This window comes from Gobio gobio, assembly GCF_949357685.1.
Source record: "Gobio gobio genome assembly, chromosome: 12".
In the NCBI taxonomy this organism is placed as follows: domain Eukaryota; kingdom Metazoa; phylum Chordata; class Actinopteri; order Cypriniformes; family Gobionidae; genus Gobio; species Gobio gobio.
The window spans coordinates 45,570,242-45,589,943 of record NC_137105.1 but is presented as its reverse complement, the minus strand read 5'-3'; the positions used below and the strand labels follow the sequence as shown (position 1 = coordinate 45,589,943).

The window sequence follows — 19,702 nt, the reverse complement described above, 5'->3', positions numbered from 1 at the left end:
CTGAAGGCAATAGGGTTGGTCCGGCCAAGCCCCAGGACAAGAGACTCCGTGATGTCCATGCTCTCAGAGCGCATCATGGGAACCACATGCTTGAACAAGGAGGAAGGGGACGGAATGCTAATGATCTGCACAAACACACACAAACTTGTTTATCATTCAAAATATGGTGTCCCAAATATATACATTCAACAGTGCCTATAGAGCTGGTAGGGCGCTAAGACCGCTGACCTTTGAGTCGTAACTATATCCGCTGTCTGGCGTGGATGCCAGCGTCTCAGGTGGGGAGCAGCGGACAGAGCCGGGGGCCGATGAGGAAGAGGATGAGGAGGACGAAGATAAGGAAGAGGTGGCAGAACTGCAGCAGAGGATTAGGTAGTTCCTCCAAAGCCCCACGTATGAGTCACTGCTACCGCTCATGCTGTTCACCTTCTTAGCATTGATCGGGCTGCTGCAAGGTCAAAGGTCACACAGCAATATTAATTATGTCTTATATATTGAGATGTAGTTATGTTTTTAACTCATTTCACCCATCCCTACAAGAGACACATTTGAAAACATACTTGATGTCGACTTGTGGTGAGAGTAGCTGAAGGCGCGTGGAGGCGAAGACCCAAGCGTAGCTCAGCGCAGTGGGGCAGTGCTTGGGCAGGTGCTCTTGCCGCAGGTAACTAGACAGGCTGATGACCCAGGGGTCCTGGCCTTGTGTCACATGGGCAAACACCCAGATATGGGAGGGGCTTACGACATCAAACTGGTGGCTGATGGGAGACGAGCTCCACTCTGCCAGAGTCTGAAGGTCTATTCCACTGGGACAGTAGAGCAGGTTTGTCTACAGCAAAAAGGGGGATCAAAATGATAATCTTGATAATAAAAAAAAAACAGTGTGACATTTGTATTTTTGCTTTAGGTCAAAAGGTTTCTCAGCATTCCTGTCTGGAGGGGACACATTACATAATGTTCCACATTTCCTCACCTGATCGGCCCCAGTAAGGTGAATAAAGCTCTCGAGGACTAAAGCACTCAATCTGTCCATCACGTCTATAGCCAACTCCTCATCTCCCTGAGAGAGAAAGAAACAAGTCAATGCTATGAATATGAAGAGCAAAAAAAAGAAGGTCATCTTATGTAAGTGAACAACAGGAAGTCATTCAGAGCGGATGGTTACCTTAGCGATGCCGAGGGCCGTGTGCAATGATCGGACCTCTTTGAGGACATTGACAGCGAGTCTGCGTGTTGCAGGTCGACAGCTGCACAGCACGACCAGAGCCAGACCCTCCACCACATGCAGAACCGTCCAGAGAGGAGATCGCTCCAGAGGAAGAGAAGGGCTCTAAAAATATACAATAAATAAATACCATGTTAAAAATGTATGATAAAAAATAAGAATTACACACTACCGTTCAAAAGTTTGGGGTCGGTAGGATTTTTAAAAATGTTTTTGAAGGAATTCTCTTATGTTCACCAAGACTGCATTTATTGAATCAAAATACAGTAGAAACAGTAATATTGTGAAATATTACAACAACAAAAAAAAAATTGTATTACAATATATGGTCAAATGTAATGGTAACAATTTACAATAAGGTCTCATTAATTAACATTTGTTAATGCTTTAACTAACATGAAATAATGAGCAATATATTTTACAGCATTTTTTAACCTTTGGTAATGTTAGTTAATAAAACAGTTCCCCGTGCATTAACTAATGTTAAAAGACACAACTTCTGATTAAAAAAATGTATTAGAAAATATTATAATTAATTTGTTACATTTATATAGCGCTTTTCTGGGCACTCAAAGCACTTTACATGGAAGGGGAGAATCTCCTCAACCACTACCAATGTGCAGCACCACCTGGATGATCGACGCGAGCCATATTGCGCCAGTACGCCCACCACACACACCAGCTGATTGGTGGAGAGGAGACAGAGTGATGAAGCCAATCAGTATATGGAGATTAACCCCAATATTGAGATTAACATTAACTAAGAATAATAAATGCTGTAGAAGCATTGTTCATTTTTAGTTCCTGTTAACTAATGTACAAATGAAACTTTATTGTAATTTATTGCTGTGATGGCAAAGCTGAATATTCAGCATCATCACTCCAGTCTCCAGTGTCGCATGATCCTTCAGAAACCACTATAATATGCTGATGTAGTCAAGAAACTTTTCTTATCATCAACGCTGAACACTGTTGTGCTGCTTAATATTTTTTTTGTAAGTACTGATACATTTTTAGGATTCCTTGATGAATGGAAAATTCTAAAGAACAGTATTTATTTGAAATATATATTTTTGTAACATTATACATATATCTAAAGTCAGTTTTCATCAATTTAAGGCATCCTTGCTGAATAAAAGCATTAATTTCTTTAACCCAAAAAAATGTACTGACCCCAAACTTTTAAATGGTATTTTATATTATATTTATTATATTAATATTATATAATATTCAGGGCTTGACATTAACACCCGCCAGCCCTCCAAATGCGGGTAGATTTCAGCTGTGGCGGGTAACTCCCACTAGCCACTTTGGCGGGTTGAATATAATTTCAGCCTACAGCCAAATGAAATGCCAAGACCGTCGTATCACAAAATTACAATTCAATTACAATTCTTTATTGATTAACTTGCAGTTAGTGAAGGCGGGATAGGCGGAATCGCGCTAAATGACACACAACAGAAGTGCTCTCTCATGTGCGCTCTCGCTCTGTCGCACGCATGATCAGTTCTCCTTGCGCCTGAATGGTCAAATACACGCGCACACAGATGTCAAAATGTCCATCGTGTGGAGTATCTCACATGATCACAGTCGGTTATGGCTTAAGTGTACATAAACAGGTGGGTAATAACGGGATATGTGTCAGAATATTACGTCCATGCATTCGGCAGCACAATTAAATACCTGTCTGTCATTAATGTCTGTCAAACAACTACAGATAATAAATAAAAAGTATACTACGTATTAAATAAACCTACTGTATCTGAAAAAAAATATTTTTTAAATTTACAATTTGTTTTTGTAATTTGCTTCTTTGTTCTTTTATATAGCCTGACAAAAATAACTTGCATCATATTACATTTCTCATATTAGCCTATGCTCATATTGCCCACCTGCACATACCAGCTGATATACAATGTAGTCTTGATTTGGGTGGTGGTCACTCTGCATTTGAAAGTTTGAAAGGGTTTTAAATCTTCTAAATCAAGTAAAATGACTCAAAATCAAGTAATTTAAGCATGCCAAAGTCAACTTTAATCATATAAAATGTAATTTTCAAACCGCAAAATTGTGGCCAATGAAAATTGCGAGTGGCTAGTAACTTTGGAAAACCACTAGCCACAGTGGCTGGTGAGCAAAAAAGTTAATGTCAAACCCTGATTATATTATATTATATTATATTATATTATATTATATTATATTATATTATATTATATTATATTATATTATATATTATATATTATATTATATTATATTATATTATATTATATTATATTATATATTATATTATATTATATTATATTATATTATATTATATCAAACCTTAATTCTGTTGTATGACTGCACCTGTGATTCATGGCTGCGGTTGCTGCTCTGTACCGCCTGTCTCCACTGTATGATGAGCTGCAGGAGCATCTTGACAGCGTTGTCCAGTAGTGTGGGGTGAACGTCAGTCACCTCCCTCACAATGAAATACACAAAACCAGACAACACATCCTCTCTCCAGTCCGGGAAGTCCACCATCAGAGCCTGCAGAGTGGTGAACGCCAGACCACGCAGCTCCTCATCCATATGGATGGTCAGTCTGGAGTGGGAGAAAGAGTCATTGTTTACACATCATCATCTTCATAACAGCATCATGCGTCACCAGAACCGCAAGAGAGGTCAAGTGGGTAACAGGTTCTGACTACATGCTATAACGACTTAACAGGAAGTCTGACTCAGATTGCGGTTGTTGTACAGGAAGTCATGAATATAGGGAAATGACACATTAGTCTATATGGCTGGGTACTTTTCTGAAATCTTAATTTCTGTGTTTTACTCATACCCCTAAAAGCAGTGGTCGGGAACCTATGGCTTGCCTGGCACTTTGACAAGAATCATATGGCTCACCAGGCCTCTCACCGTTTACCAACAAATGATCGATAAAAAATTACACACATCCACAGAAATCCGCTCACTGCAGAAAGAGCAGCCTACACGGAGAAGCATAGTAGCCTTTGTCTTCAGTTGCCACCAAAGCGGCTACATAAACAAAGAAATATAGCAAAATGCCAAGTTGAGTATTCACAAACACAGTAGATGTAAGCACTGTGTGCGTTCACACACACGGAGAGGATGTATTCATATTTTATTGTTTTATTTTTGGTGTTTGGCTTTTATAAGTGACACTTATGTGGTGTGTTTTTTTTCCTCTCTGAAGGAAAGGCTGGACTTTGCTATGAAAGAGATCATCTATGACCTGCTGTGTGTGGGCAAATCTCACAAGAGATATATTTTATTATTAACCGAAAATGAAAATAAAGGCTTTTTGGTCAAAAAAGGTTCCCGACCCCTGCCCTAACGTAACCAAAAACTTAGTATGACAAGAAATTTAAGTTAATCTGTGTTGATAACCCTCATTCTAAGTTGTTGCGTTATAGACAATTAGCTTTGAATGGCAGCCTGTAAAGGCTAAACATGTTTGGAAATATGCAAATGTGAGAAATTGTAGGGCATGTTGCACTCACAATGCACATCAGGCATATTATGTAATAATTGAACTACAGAGAACTGAGAGAAAGCGAAGTGGGAGAGAGGGGGACAGAATCGTCTCACGAGTCAGAACTCGAGTCGAAGCGCAACTGCACCACATGTTGGAAAGCTGCCCACAAGGCTATTGGCTCAACAATATTGAATCAAATTGAAAGCTTGTGAATCAGAATCGAATCATGAAATTCTAGTCAAGACGTTTCTGCTGAAGTGAATGATCAGTAAGTATAAACGTAATTGTTCTCTAACAAAAACAGTGAATTTGGGAATGGCTGGAGTTTTCTTGCGGTGATGAATGAGTGTTGACGTTGAGGGTCACAGGTCATTACTTGGCCAGTAGCTCGATGAGATCCTGTCTGCTCATGCCGTCTGGGATTAGTCTGGGAATGGCAGCAACACATGTCCGGAACAGATCAATCTTCGGTTTACGCTCCCCACTAAAGCAGAACACACACATGTATTAAACACAATAAAAGCCAGGTAAACAACACAATTTATTTTCATATAGTTCTAATATCAGGTTTAAGCCAATAAAATGTCAAGAATCTTACGTGATCATGTCCTCTGGCTCTTTGTTGGACATCTGAACGTTTGTCATGCTCATGGATCGCCCCACCTCTTTATCCAGGTGCCTGAGGATGTTATCCAGGGCCTTTCTAACTTGAGGGTAATACAAAGACATACCTAGAAAGAGAAACACACACACAAAAAAAGAACAGTTTAGTTGACACCCAGAATGGAAAATGTTACAATGGACTACATACAGAGGCATTTCCTCAACCTCTAAACAATGAGGCCAGATAAACACACCACCATCTGAACTATTGGGCAGCAGGCATGCAATGCGTTTCATTGGAAAAGCTAAACAAACTATTAAAAATAAAAAGTCAAATTCAGGTATATGGGGAAATTCAGACTGCAGACGAATGGACCACAATATTTCAAACTTTCTTAAAAACACAAAAAATGACTTGGCAGGAAGTCACAGGTTCATTTATGCTGAACGCTCAATGAGGATAACTCATGCTCAAGGAATCACAATTTCATTAAAAAGCACCAAATCCAATTTGACCAAATTCTTTAGGGTAGGGGAGGCTGTACTCAAGATTATCTTCTTTTTGGAGAACTGTATATGAACAGTAAGGGGCCGTACCGATGACCTTGGCTTCCTCGTCTGTGAGGGTGGTATTGAGGAAGATCTTTTTGACCCGCAGTGTGTTGCCTGAGGGTAAGATGACGCCTGTGGTGGGCATGGGCGGCTCGCCGTCTTTCTGTTGTAGGCTGTCAGCTATCACCAGGAAGGCCCGAAGACCAATATTCATCCTCTAAGAGAGAGACAAAGAGAATGAGACGGATAATTAGTTTTTGTATTTATATTTTTATCCATCCATCACCACAGTCAAAGGGCACAACCACACAATTCTTTAGTGGTTTTCAACATAAAAGTTGGTGATATATTATATATTACTTTTGCCGTCATCTAACACTCAGTTAAAATTAATATTTAAAACAAGAAAATCATTTATAACACCGTTAAATGTAATAAACGAATATACTTCCATGTTGTAATTTTTTTAATGTTTGTAATGAATTCATATTGAATTGACTTGTAGCTTTTAAACTAATGACTTTAGTTCTTAGTGTTTTATTATTGACTTACACAGAATAGCATACATTTTGTTTAATATCAGCCATAATATAAAAATAATTGTTATTTATATTTAAATTAGTTAAAGCAGTATGAATTAACGGTTACACTTTTAAAAAGTGTAATTAAATAAATATATTAATAAATAATTAAATATGAATGAACAACATACACTTAATATGAGGGGTTTAGTGTTAGTTGCTTGTAATTACACATTTTCTGTTATTACATTATAAATGTAATGCGTAACAAGGATATAAAGTGGTGGTGTACTAATATCACCTAACAATGAATGGCACAATGTTTAAAAACAAACATCAACCATGATCAATAAATGCTGTAAAAAAATATTTATTGCTCATATTCAATTAATTAATTTTAGAGTGTGGAACTTTAAGGTGAAATTGACTTTAAAACAAATGAATGGCTTGTCTTGTGAGTATGTTTACTGTATGTCTTCACACACCTCTGGATTAATGGTGAAAGTCTTGTGAGATTTGCCCACACACAGCAGGTCATAGATGATCTCTTTCATAGCAAAGTCCAGCCTTTCCTTTAGAGAGGAAAAAAACACACCACATAAGTGTCACTTATAAAAGCCAAACACACACAAAAAAAAAAATACTTATAAACATATCACTTATAAAAGAAAACTTGAGTAGATGGGAAGGTGGATAAATACAGAAGGGTATGGGACATCAGGATATAACTGAGACTCAACCTGAATATGTTTTGAGTGGATTTTTTACCTGAGCGATAAACTGAATGATCTTAACGAAGATGTTGAGGGGTGTGTCCCTGGGCACCACGCTGCGGGAGCCCTTCGGGAAAAGTGCTGTTACAATACTGAGGAGACGACTGAGAAGGAAAAGAGATAATGCAAGATGTTATTTGCGTATAAAAAATGTCCTACATTTTTTTAAAGGTTTACCTCCTCCAATAGAGGTTTGTCTGTGTTTCACATATTTTAGTGTGTGTGCATTTGGCATAAATTCATGATAATTCTTCTGTGAATCTATATGATTGTGTAAGGATCGTGTGACCCACCTCTGTGTGGTTGTGTTGCTCTCACACTTGATCCTGATGATGTAAACCCAGAGCAGCCGGTACAGAGACTCCAGTGCTACACGAGACATTTTGGGGTCTTTGTTCTAGAAAGAAGGGCACAAAAACATTCAGGTAATATGCTCACAACCCTTGGACAACAAGACTTCATGAAACGAGCCATAGAAAAAAGAAAGAAAGATCAATGGTACATTTTTGTGAGTTTTACAGGCGAGTCAAAATAACCTCTAAAGACAACAACTCATAAATTAATCCAACCTAGAATATATGCCAGATTCATTCATAAAAAGCTGCTGCTTCATCTGTATCATGATGGGTGATCAATAGTTCACTTGCTGCTCATGATGAGCTAATAAGGACTATGACGCACTGGGCTCCATTTACAAGCCAATAAGAGCTGTAATTTCTGCTTTAACAGCATTGATGCACCGAGAGAGGACTCATAAATCAGCTGTTCAGCAGAAGCAATGGATGTTGAAAGAGGGATTCATAAAAACTCTGCTAATGAATCTGTGATTAACACATCACGGCTCATCCAAATCGAGTCACTGACTAAGCAGTTGTCTCTCTCACTCTTCTCTCTCTCTCTCTCTCTCTCTCTCTCTCTCTCTCTCTCTCTCTCACTCTTTCCGCTACTCTTCTCTCTCTCTCTCTCTCTCTATTTCTCTTTCACACACACACACACACACACCTAATCAGACTGCAGTAAAGAGCATTAAGCAAGGTGTAATGACCAACACTCACCATAGGGGGCGATATGATCGCAAGGTTTGCAGCTAATGTCAACTACATGAGAAATAAGCTCACTCGTATAGTGTCTTTCATCGACAGAGAAGGAATTATCTACTTTTTTCCCCATGTCTAGCCTAATAAGATACATAAGAAATTTGTTCATGAAAAACCCCCACTGTAAATGCAACAAACATGTAAACTACTCAAAGTTCCATGGATGAAGATCAGCAGCATCATGGCCTTTCAAAACTGATGGTCCACATTTGAACCTTTTCTATAATCTTCCAGAAGTGCATAGTGATCGCTGTCAAACTCTGCTACTGTAAAACATAAAAATTTAGGTTGAGTTTTGAACCTAGTCCCCTCGCAAGCTAAAGTAACACCCTTAAGGCCCTATATTAATCATCTGAGCACATGGTTGATTGGAATCAACTTTTGTTAGTTTAACGACAAAAAAAACGGTCGCCGCACCAGGTGTATGGTCCAAAGGGTGGTCCCTAGTCTCTTAATGAGTCATGGATGTGTTTTGGGCGTAACGTGCAAAAAAACAATCAGAGTCTCATCTCCCATTCCCTTTAAGGGTGCTTTCACACTTGCAGTTTTGGTGCGCAACCGGGTTTGACTGACGTCAGAGTTTGGATGATGTGAACGTGGTCTTCCGAACTCGGGTGTGCACCTGCGAACCGTACCAGAGTCAACTTAAAAAGGTGGTCTGGGGTTCGGTTCATGTGAACTCCGGTACAGTTTGCTGTTGATGTGAACGCAATTATACTAAATCGCGGAAGTGAACCACTATTAATGACGTATGATTTCATAAAAATGTGTTTGTGTGAGTTTCACTCATTTTCCTGATGTACGGCAAGGAGAGATTTCTGCTCGTCTTCAGTGTTCTTTAGAGCATTTGCAGTACAGCCGCAAGTGCCATTACGTACTGAAGCTTTAAGGCCTGTTCACACCGGGACGATTTTCGCACGCGTTTATCGCCGACGTTTAACGCCTCGGGACTAAACAATGGGCGCCAATGTGAGTGTTCACATCGACGCGCAAAACGCCAGGCGTAAAAGCGTAATTTAAAAAAAAACGCCTCGGGTTCGTTTTTTTATTTTTATGCAGCGCGTAAAAAACTGGCCGACCAATGAGATCGGCGCTTTTGTTCACGTGCCTGGAGCTGCTGAAGTGACAGTAAAACACGACTTGGTGGCGCTCAAGCACAAAACGCTCTTGCCGAGCACACATTGATACGACGAAGAAGTAGTAAGTAGACAAAGAAGAAGATGAACTGCTAATGCTGCTTGCCAGTTAGCAAAAAGTGTGTGAATGGTTTTGTCCATATACATAATATGTCTATGGTTTTGGCAAGCACGTAAATACTGTCTCTCTTCTCCTTCTGTGTGACAAGCGAGTGTCAGAGGCTTAAAGTGCCGCAGCACCATCTTGTGTACCGGGAGCGCATCTACTGATCTACTGACGTTCACTCGGCGCAGCGCCAGTGAAAATCGCTTGGGTGTGAACACTCAAGACGCGCCGAAAAGCGGCACGAAAAACGCTGGCGATAAGCGCGCGCGATATTCGTCCCGGTGTGTACAGGCCTTTAGAAACAAAACCAACGGTTCAAAAACAAAAATATAAAAGTGAGGTGAGCAACGCTATGCATTTTGCCGCCTTCACGCTCGCCATCCTTACTAAGCAACCGGGTAAACAGCTGCTGCTTTGATGACACAAACGCACCCCGGTTCGGACCCAAATAATATAATATGAACACAGTCCAGCGGGGGCAGGGGAGGGGGAGCAATCGAACTCGGGTTCCGTCCAGGCAATCAAACCAAGTGTGAAAGCACCCTAAAAGCCAGTTGCGCTTCCACCATTGCACTGGATTCGCTATTTACATTGTGGTATTTGCAAGCAGAAAGACTGAACGCTTCTCCAGAGAGGAATCCTTTTATTTTTAATATTTTAAAATGTTTGTGTGCTGTGGCGCATCCCTGTGTGTGTGTGTGAGAGAGACTGTACGTGCGCTGTGCACCCACCTATATGCACATATGACTAACGTGCCTTTTAAAGAACACAAAAACTACCGTGCTATTGACTTTAAAAAAAAAAACAGGTTTTTGTTGGTCAATGGCGCAGTCATTTTCAGTTCCTCAAAAAAACAATGCGCCAATAATGCGACTGAACACACCTCGTTTTCAGACCAGCATGATAGATGTATGATAGGGCCCTCTGAGTAGAAAGTCATAACCACTTTAATAACTGACATAAAATTTGATGTAATAATAATTCTTTATTCAGTTTTTTTCCCTAAAAAAAAAAAAAAAAAAAAAAAAGCATAGTTCTATAAGATATGTTTTTTTTGGGCACAGGTAAGTTATGCATGTATTATATTCACTTTGGTTGAAGAATAGCAAGTGAATTTTGGCCATAACTGATGCTGCCTCAGATAAAACACGCCCTAATGGTGACCACAGATGTTATAAAGACTATATTTCCATCAATTACTCCCTGAACTGGGTGGTTTTCCTATGTGAATTCTTGAGGAAGGCAAGACGGTTATGAAGTTGTAATGAAATATTTTGCATTGTTTCCTTTATGAACAGGCAAAAGCCAGAAGTCTCACGAAGCCCATGTGGGATACAGGTCAATCACATGACCTCTCAGAGGCGGGGGTAGATTCCTTTTGGAACCGTGGAAACTCACCTGTAGTGTCTCAATCTGCTTACGGATGCTGTTGTTTGACGGCATCTGGAGCCAATAAACGTGCAGGGGAAACAAAAATGATGACAAAGGACAGGGGGTGATGGTGGTGGGGAAGACATGCAGGTTAGAAAAAGAACAAGAAACAAACTTAAGAACAAAACAAAAGCTTTGTGCAACAAAAACATGCAAAACAAAGTGTAGGGTGCATGGGATTTAATACTTCAGTGTCAGATTCTCTACAGAATCAACACAAGTATTCCAACATTTATCTATACTTCCCGAAGGAATGAAAATGTCCCATTAGACAAAAGCTTCTAGGAAGGTTATTTTAGTTTTAATTTATATAGGTGATGTGCTGATGAGTTTCAGATGGGTGAGAAGACAAACAGCAGGACCGAAATAAATCAAAGAAAAAAAGGGAAGCAGGATTAGTGTGTGCAAATAGATGATTACAAGCAAGGGTAGTTGTGAAGACTTTAGTCAGAGTAGACAATGTGAATGAAAACAATGCTTCAAATAAAATATGGCGTCCACTCTGACTAGAGTCTGTTGGTCAGGGAAGACAAACTACAGCAGGGTTAGAACAGACAGGGAACCAGACAGACAAGCAGAACTGTAAAGGCAATCCACGGATCAATCAGGAGAGGAATTATACACCACTGAGACTACAAATCCAATAAACCTGGGCTCAATGGGCTAAAGACATTACACCAGACCACTGAGGGAAACTTCTGATCCTGAATCATTCACATGACATGTGCACATGAAGTGTAAGAAGCAGTCTAAAGTGGATTAGGAGTAAGATTCACACTACAGTCCGATTCTGATCCAGTCCTGATCAAGATTAACTTGGATTAACAGGATTTAATCGGTACTGCAGAACCTTACATCAAATTTGATCACTCATTCAGAAAACTCACCACCACCAAAGCATCACAGATCATTCCTCAAGATTCACATGATAAAGTTGCATAGATTGGAGGGAAACTCAATCATTGTTGAAAGGGAGTTAGGAAACCAAAAATGATCACATCCTGGTAGCTGAACCAGAGACAATGGAAAAAGAACGAGGACAAGCACAAACGTACATGTTTTTGAGATATGATTGAGAAAGAGTGGAGGACACGGGTAAGCAAGAGGCATTTTACAGAAGTCAACAAATGCCACACCTTTCTCCCAAAATTATGTCACTGAACCAGTGAATTTTCATACTGAATCACCACATCTGCCTCCAGGCTTCAGAATCTATATGCATCAACAGCACATTTTTTGTGTTTATTTTGTTTTTTGTTTTGCAGCACCCAATCAAAATTTGATAGTAATGAAAGATCTACATCTACTATAAATATTGTAAGACTAGTAACAAGCAATGTAGCTACTTGTCAGCTATATTTTCCATGGTGCAATCTGTGTGAAACTCTCAGCTGCAGTAGTTTTCTCACAGGATGTCACCAAGCTAAAGTAAACACTGTATTCATGCTACTGTTGGAAACCCTTACCTTAAGGTGGGATAGGCAGTTCTGAAGGAAGATGTGCCAGTTGTTGAGGAAGAACTGCTTCTGACTAACACACAGCAGACATGTGACCAAGGGATACAATGCCTAGGGGGAGGAAAAAAAGAGATTTTAAGTAAAAGAGAAATTAATACTTTTATTTAGCAAGGGTGCTGTATCAAACCAGACATTAAATACATTCATAATGTTACAAAAAAAGTATATTTCAAACAAATGCTGTTCTTCCGAACTTTCTACTCATCAAAGAATCCTGAAAATATTTCAAGAGTGATAATGCATGTTTTTTTTTTTGCAGCAAATCAGCATCAGATTTCTGAAGAAGCATGAGACACTGGAGACTGCAGTAATGATGCTGAAAATTCAGCTTTGCCATCACAGACATAAATTACATTTTAAAACGTTTTTTTAAATTGTAATAACATTTCACACTATTACTGTTTTTACTCAAATAATCCTTGGTGAGCACAAGACTCACAAGAAAATATCTTACTGATCCTTCCTGAACATTTGACACAAAAAAATTAAGTATAAGAAGAAAAAAAGAAAGAAAGATGTATGGCTGCAACAACTAATCAATAAAACAGATGATTATCGATAATGAAAATAAACGACAACGAATTTGATCATCGATTAGTTGCGTCTGCGCGCTGTGCCTGGGGAACCATCAGCCAACCACGTCGCTTTACAGTAGTGAATAACCCATTTCTATGGACAAAACACATGTGGAAAATAGCGGGAAAGGTACATGATCCAAGTTATCCGAAACATTGGAGTGCTTTACATTTATAAGCGCTTCAAACTAAAGCATAAGCATTTACCGCGTCTGGCCCTATCGAGCTTTGTCAGATTAGATGTGTGTGCTGTTTAATGATGTGTCACGTGTTTTCCCTCAACACCTAACTTTCAGTTCACGGTTATATCCTTATCTAGAAATCATGTTAGAAAGTCCCACCAGTATTTCTATTTTTGCATATTCTGACAACAAGCGTCTTGTTAAACTTCAGTGTTCGAGCGCCAGTGGGCACATGCGCAACAAACAGACTAAGTGCAGTAGAATAAGACTAAAATACACATTTTGCTCAAATATTTTTGTTAGAAATTATGTGTAGGTTTTAAAATCTACATGTAACACAAGTAATCATATTTATGAGTGCAGTAACAGTAAAGGCACTATTGTTGGAATAGCCCATTAATGTAATATAGTTCAGACGAGAGAATGTGTGTGTTCTTCATACCTTATGCAAGATAAGATTTTGTTCTTTTTTATTAGCATTTTTTATTTGGCCGTCTTAATTTCTGCTTTAAAATAAGCAATCAGTTATGTTTAAAATGTAATGTTTGTATTTCCCCCCCTTTTTGCTTATAATGTACAGCATAGCCTATATAGATACACTATATATATATATATATATATATATATATATATATATATATATATATATATATATATATATATATATATATATATATATATATATATATATATATATATATATATATATATATATATATATATAGATATATATATAGATACACTATATATATATATATATAGATACACTATATATATATATATAGATACACTCTATATATATATATATATAGATACACTCTATATATATATATATATATAGATACACTCTATATATATATATATATAGATACACTATATATATATATATAGATACACTATATATATATATATATATATATATATATATATATATATATATATATATATATAGTATACATATATATGTATGTATGTATGTATGTGTATATATATATATATATATATATAGTATACATATATATGTATGTATGTATGTATGTATGTGTGTGTATATATATATATATATATATATATATATATATATATATATATATATATATATATATATATATATATATATATATATATATATATATATATATATATATATATATATATATATATATATATATATATATATATATATATATATATACTTTGTATTTCTATAGCATATTCACTATATATTTGTTTTCAAAGGCTTTATATTACACATTGTTTGGAGGACAGAAATGGGCAGGATGTGGAATAACATTGTTTAAAATAATTAATTAAAATAAATTTACTAAAAAAAACTTTTAATGTATAATAATTTTTAGATTTTTCGTCTGATTAATCAAAAACTAATCAACAGATTAATCGATTGTCAAAATAATCGTTAGTTGCAGCCCTAGAAAGATGCAAAAGCACCATTAAAGTAACATAAACCGGTTTCATGTGACATGCACTATGGAAGTCTTCTAATGTGTCTTTATTCACCAATATCCACCCTGGTCCTCCATGGGATGTTCATGAATTTATGAAAGCAGCAGACGCGATGTCAGATTCATGAATGAATTGTGAACTGAATCAAATGATTAATTCACAAATCGGACATTGCTACTTCTCTCATGCATTTCATAAAGCGAACTGGGACAGATTTACAGTAAAAACAACTTTTTCTCACTCACGCTTTTGATTGAGTCGACTTAAAAGAGTTTTAAATACAAATGTCAAACTCTTATGGGCCACTTTAATGATAGTTTTATGGTACTATTTAACACGTCAGATCTTTGCAATTGCATGGAAAAGGATGTACAATAGATTAGTTAAACTTGTCCTTTTGTGATCCATAGAAGAATGAAAGCCTTCTGGGTGGCACAATGTTCTAGTCAACAGAGGTTTGTGGGAAAGTATGTATCAAAGCAAGAAAAGGACTGTACCAATGAGTGCTTCTTTCTTGAGCTGAGGTCAAAGGTCGTCTGGTAGAGCATCTCCACGAAGTTCTTCAGGCAGGGCACATTCACTTCATTCTTCACCGCCTTCCAAAAACACAAAAAGCACAAACATATATATGAGTCCCCATACTGAGCTACACCCGCTCAGAGCCCAACAGCACACAAATCACTCGAGTTATTTATGTTGTCAATGCAAAACGAAACACATTTCAATTGTGTTTCTATAGCAACTCCCACAAGCTCCACGTCAAACCACTTGACAAGACATGTACCATCATGAACTCTGCAGGAGAGTCACCAAATGATAATACAAATGCAATGTTTCAAAGGACTAATCTGTATTTGAAACGAGTATGCGATTGGTGTGAAGCAAAAATGGTCTTGATTTTGCCAAGAGACGTGGTGGAGGTTTTTTAAAAAACTCACTATGATAACACTCCATCAGACACATAACCGGTTCCATTTTAGAGTTTAAATACAGCATGAACTTTTATTTATTTTAAACTTTTATACATTTCTGTCCATATATTTTCCTACGAAGAAAAACCCGGAATGGGACTGGAGCGGAGTGTTTACAGACCACGCAAACATATTCTGATTTGAATTAATGGAAAGTTGAGTAATGTTCGGCTTTCTGTGTTGCCATGTTGTGAAATTACACTAATTTGAATCAGAGTTGATGTAGCAATATGGCAATTTAGCCTGAATGCATTACATTTCTGAAGCATGCATGTGAAATCTAGCTCATAGGAATGGTTTTTGCACAATTGAACAAATGGAGAGCTCTGCGGTACTTACAGCAGCTACAGGGATGAGGATCTCAACAAACAGGCCAGCCAGTGCATGTTTGATATCTTTATCCTTCACCTCCAGGAAATACTGAGCACATTCCTGCCTCACCAACACAGACACACGAAACAAAACATTTCATCTAATTAATGCAAATCTTCACACTAAACATTCAAGAGAAAATTGTATATGTACAGTTTTAGTCATTGAAAAGGATGCAAAACACTATTAAACCCTTCGTAAGGCCTGCACATTCAAGCACGGCGGTTGAAGAAATATGAGGTCTACCATAAAATACAGCATTGGCTCAATAAAAATCTCTGGATTATGGTGCTTGTTAAATGCAGCGCATATTGAGCGCAGGATTTCACTGCCTATAACTGGCAAATGTAAAGAAATAGCTCCACACAGCCCTGTTGGCAGAGGTAGAGCAAAACACTGAGACGGTTACTCAAGAGATTTTATGAGGCATGACTACAGAGAGCTCGCAAATAAAACAAAAGAAGTACTGAAAGTAGAAGAGGTGCGACTCAAAATGTTTTGACCCCCCAACACACAGTGATGATGTGGCACTTTTTACAAAACAAATCAGGGCCTGAAAATCAATTTATGCAAGCCTGTTAGCAATATCATGCAAGTTTTTGGGAAACAGCTAAATGTTAAATTTTTGGTCTTTATATTAAAAATATTCTTTACAACAATTAACTGAATATAAGTTCAAGAGTAATTTTTTTTATGACATTGTGCCTCTAAAATTAAAATCTACATTTATTTGTTGTACAATGTAACACTAAAACATCTCGTCCTAAATAAAAGGGTTAGTTCACCTAAAAAAACTATGAAAATTCACCCTTTTCTGAAATATTTTAAGGAGACAACGACATCCATTTGAATGGTTTTAATATAAATATATAAATATATAAATATAAATATATATATATATATAAATATATATAAATAAATATATATATATATATATATATATATATATATATATATATATATATATATATATATATATATATATATATATATATATATATATATATACATACATTTTTTATTATTATTATTTTCCCTTTGTTCTGTTTTGTTGTTCCTTCTTTAGTGCATCTAGTGTATATTTTATGCAAGTCTGATTTTTATATATATATATATATATATATATATATATATATATATATATATATATATATATATATATATATATATATATATATATATATATATATATATATATATATATATATATATATATATATATATATATATATATATATATATATATATATAGTGTGTGTGTGTGTGTGTGTGTGTGTGTGTGTGTGTGTGTGTGTGTGTGTGTGTGTGTGTGTGTGTGTGTGTGTGTGTGTGTGTGTGTGTGTGTGTGTGTATATGTGTATATATTATTTTACCATTGTAACTATTATTTATCAATCCTAAACGGAACAAAATAAAAGTAAAAATAAATAAAATACTAAAATTTAGAAAAATCTGTTATAAATTACTATGTTCTTCTGAACCCATAAGACTGTCATTCATCTTTGAAATGCAAAATATATTGTTTAATGAAACCTGGGAGATTACTGTCCCTGCATTGAAATTCAAGTATATTTGAGCTTCCGTTGACTATATTTAATGTGCTCTATGTATTTGTGTTGATCTCTGTTTATACGTGAATACAAACCTGAATGAAATCTGTTCATCATATAAAGTAATCATGTCTCTTCAGGAGCCTTCGATTAAAACGGTCAATTCACTTTATGAACTTGAACTGAATCGTCAGGCTGCATGAACTTTTAACAGACTGACAGAAATCTCTATTTAAATCTTTCTATCACCCTTAAAATATATTCATTGTCTTGAAGCTGAACAAAAGTCTTGTGGGTTTTGAATGCCATGCAGGTGAGTAAATGATGACAGAATTTTTGGGTGAAGTAACCCTTTAAAGACCCTTTCCGTGGATAAATCATTTAACAACAACAAAAACCCTCAGCGGCTCATTAAAACACCACAAGATTGAACAGTACATGTTGTGTTTGTATGCATGCGGCCTGACCTGCATGTACTGGAACGAAGCCTCAAAGTCCTCAACAGGGTACATTTTGACTCTGAAGAACTTCATGCCCATGATGAGGCTGATGATGCTCTGCACCACATGAGGACTTTGCTCTTTCAGCCTCAGTTCCTTCAGCTCTGTGATGAACTTCTTACGCACTGCCTGAAATCTGCACACACACAAAAAAAGAATGAATCATTCTTATTTAACAAATTCCCTACTCCATCTAGTCAATTAGAACAAGCATTAATGAAAATGCAGCGCCAAGTTTCAATCAAGCGCGCAACAAATACGTGTAGCAGGATGAATAAAGATTAGCCTTATTATTGTTAAATTTTAAAGTTTAAGATTTAAAGTTTCCATCAAGGGAAAAAAAAAATCAGATGCAAAAGCTTGTAATAGCAATGCAAACTCTCTGGATCCAAACAAGCAAGGACAGCAGTGCATCATGCCATGCCTTTATCATATTATGTAAAACGGCCGCTTCAAACACCGTCCTCAGGGCAAAGTGGCTCCGCACAGGAAATCATGAACTGAAGGGGAGGTTGAGCACTATGGTAAATCAATTTCAGGCCCTGACTATTACAGTGCAGGGCTAAATTACATTACAGCTTAAACAGACAGTTTCATGTAACTGTAAGGGAGTTTTAACGTGTGCCGAGGAGAATTACAGTAACAGTAAAAGTGTCCAAAGGCTGTACAAATCATTGATGGCTCTGTATCCAGCTCAAGGCGGAATGAGAGCGGTTTGAGGGCTTTGTTAGCTCTGATGGACATCTGAATAGATGTGCTAGCATCAACTTCATCCAGCTTTCAGGCCACACAGAAGACTGGACTCAATGTGTGAGTGCACATCAACATACTTGTCAAATTGCTTAGAGAATATTTAAAATGTGCAACAGACCACAGAAGGTATACTGTAAGCTCAGTGTGGTTTTGGGATGGACTCACTTGGATTGGGCGAGGACTCCGATGACCTCAGCGTACAGGTCAGCGATGATGTGCACATTACCAGTGTTGGGGCCTGAGTACCTGTTGAACAAACCATCACAACCAACATAAAAGAAAATCTTCATTCATATTTCCATTAAGTACAAACACATTTGTACACTCAGTAATATTGTCATTGTGTGAAAGAAATTAATACTTTTAATTAAGCAAGGATGCATTAAATTGATCAAACCTGACATTAAAAGACATTTATAATGTTACAGAAGATTTCTATATCAAATAAATGCTGTTCTTTTGAATGGTTTTAAGCACTGATAATTATGAGAAATGATTCTTGAGTAAATCAACATATTAGAATGATGTAACGGCTGCTGGAAATTCATATTTACCATCACAGGAATAATTTACATTTTAAAATATATTCAAAAATACATTTAAAAAAAAAAAGAACAACTTCCAAAAACTTTTGAAAGGTAGTGTATATACATACAAAATGACAGCCCACATGACGCAATGCAATTATAGGTAGTTTACTTTGCATCTGTCATCAGGTTTGCATTTGTCCAGAGTACACCTGTAGAATTTGCATAGAAAAGTGTGTTTGCGTATGTGCACTCACCCCTCTTTGTGTTTAAAGTGCTTGAATGCCAGGTTAAGGACTTCTTGAACTAAGGCGTCTGGCACAGGATGAAGGGGAATCTACAGAAAATATTATTTCATCAACA

At 36.9% G+C, this 19,702-nt stretch overlaps 1 protein-coding gene across 7 annotated transcripts in view; it reads right to left on the bottom strand.

Moving 5' to 3' along the window:
* The window catches only part of fryl (furry homolog, like), a 143,537-nt gene that overhangs the window by 47,740 nt on the left and 76,095 nt on the right, over window positions 1–19,702 (bottom strand). For 5 of the 7 annotated variants that reach the window (XM_079830584.1, XM_079830579.1, XM_079830580.1 and 2 more), the window contains 19 exons: window positions 19,597–19,676; window positions 18,978–19,058; window positions 18,027–18,195; window positions 15,977–16,069; window positions 15,164–15,262; window positions 12,395–12,496; window positions 10,896–10,940; window positions 7,452–7,555; window positions 7,154–7,262; window positions 6,871–6,957; window positions 5,910–6,081; window positions 5,308–5,440; window positions 5,086–5,193; window positions 3,572–3,809; window positions 1,166–1,330; window positions 974–1,060; window positions 561–829; window positions 229–448; window positions 1–125 (listed from right to left, as the gene is read on the bottom strand). In XM_079830584.1, coding sequence (XP_079686710.1) covers window positions 1–125; window positions 229–448; window positions 561–829; window positions 974–1,060; window positions 1,166–1,330; window positions 3,572–3,809; window positions 5,086–5,193; window positions 5,308–5,440; window positions 5,910–6,081; window positions 6,871–6,957; window positions 7,154–7,262; window positions 7,452–7,555; window positions 10,896–10,940; window positions 12,395–12,496; window positions 15,164–15,262; window positions 15,977–16,069; window positions 18,027–18,195; window positions 18,978–19,058; window positions 19,597–19,676 — 2,486 coding nt within the window. The remainder of the gene's footprint in view (window positions 126–228; window positions 449–560; window positions 830–973; window positions 1,061–1,165; window positions 1,331–3,571; window positions 3,810–5,085; window positions 5,194–5,307; window positions 5,441–5,909; window positions 6,082–6,870; window positions 6,958–7,153; window positions 7,263–7,451; window positions 7,556–10,895; window positions 10,941–12,394; window positions 12,497–15,163; window positions 15,263–15,976; window positions 16,070–18,026; window positions 18,196–18,977; window positions 19,059–19,596; window positions 19,677–19,702) is intronic. The other 2 variants (XM_079830582.1, XM_079830585.1) reach the window with 1 other exon arrangement.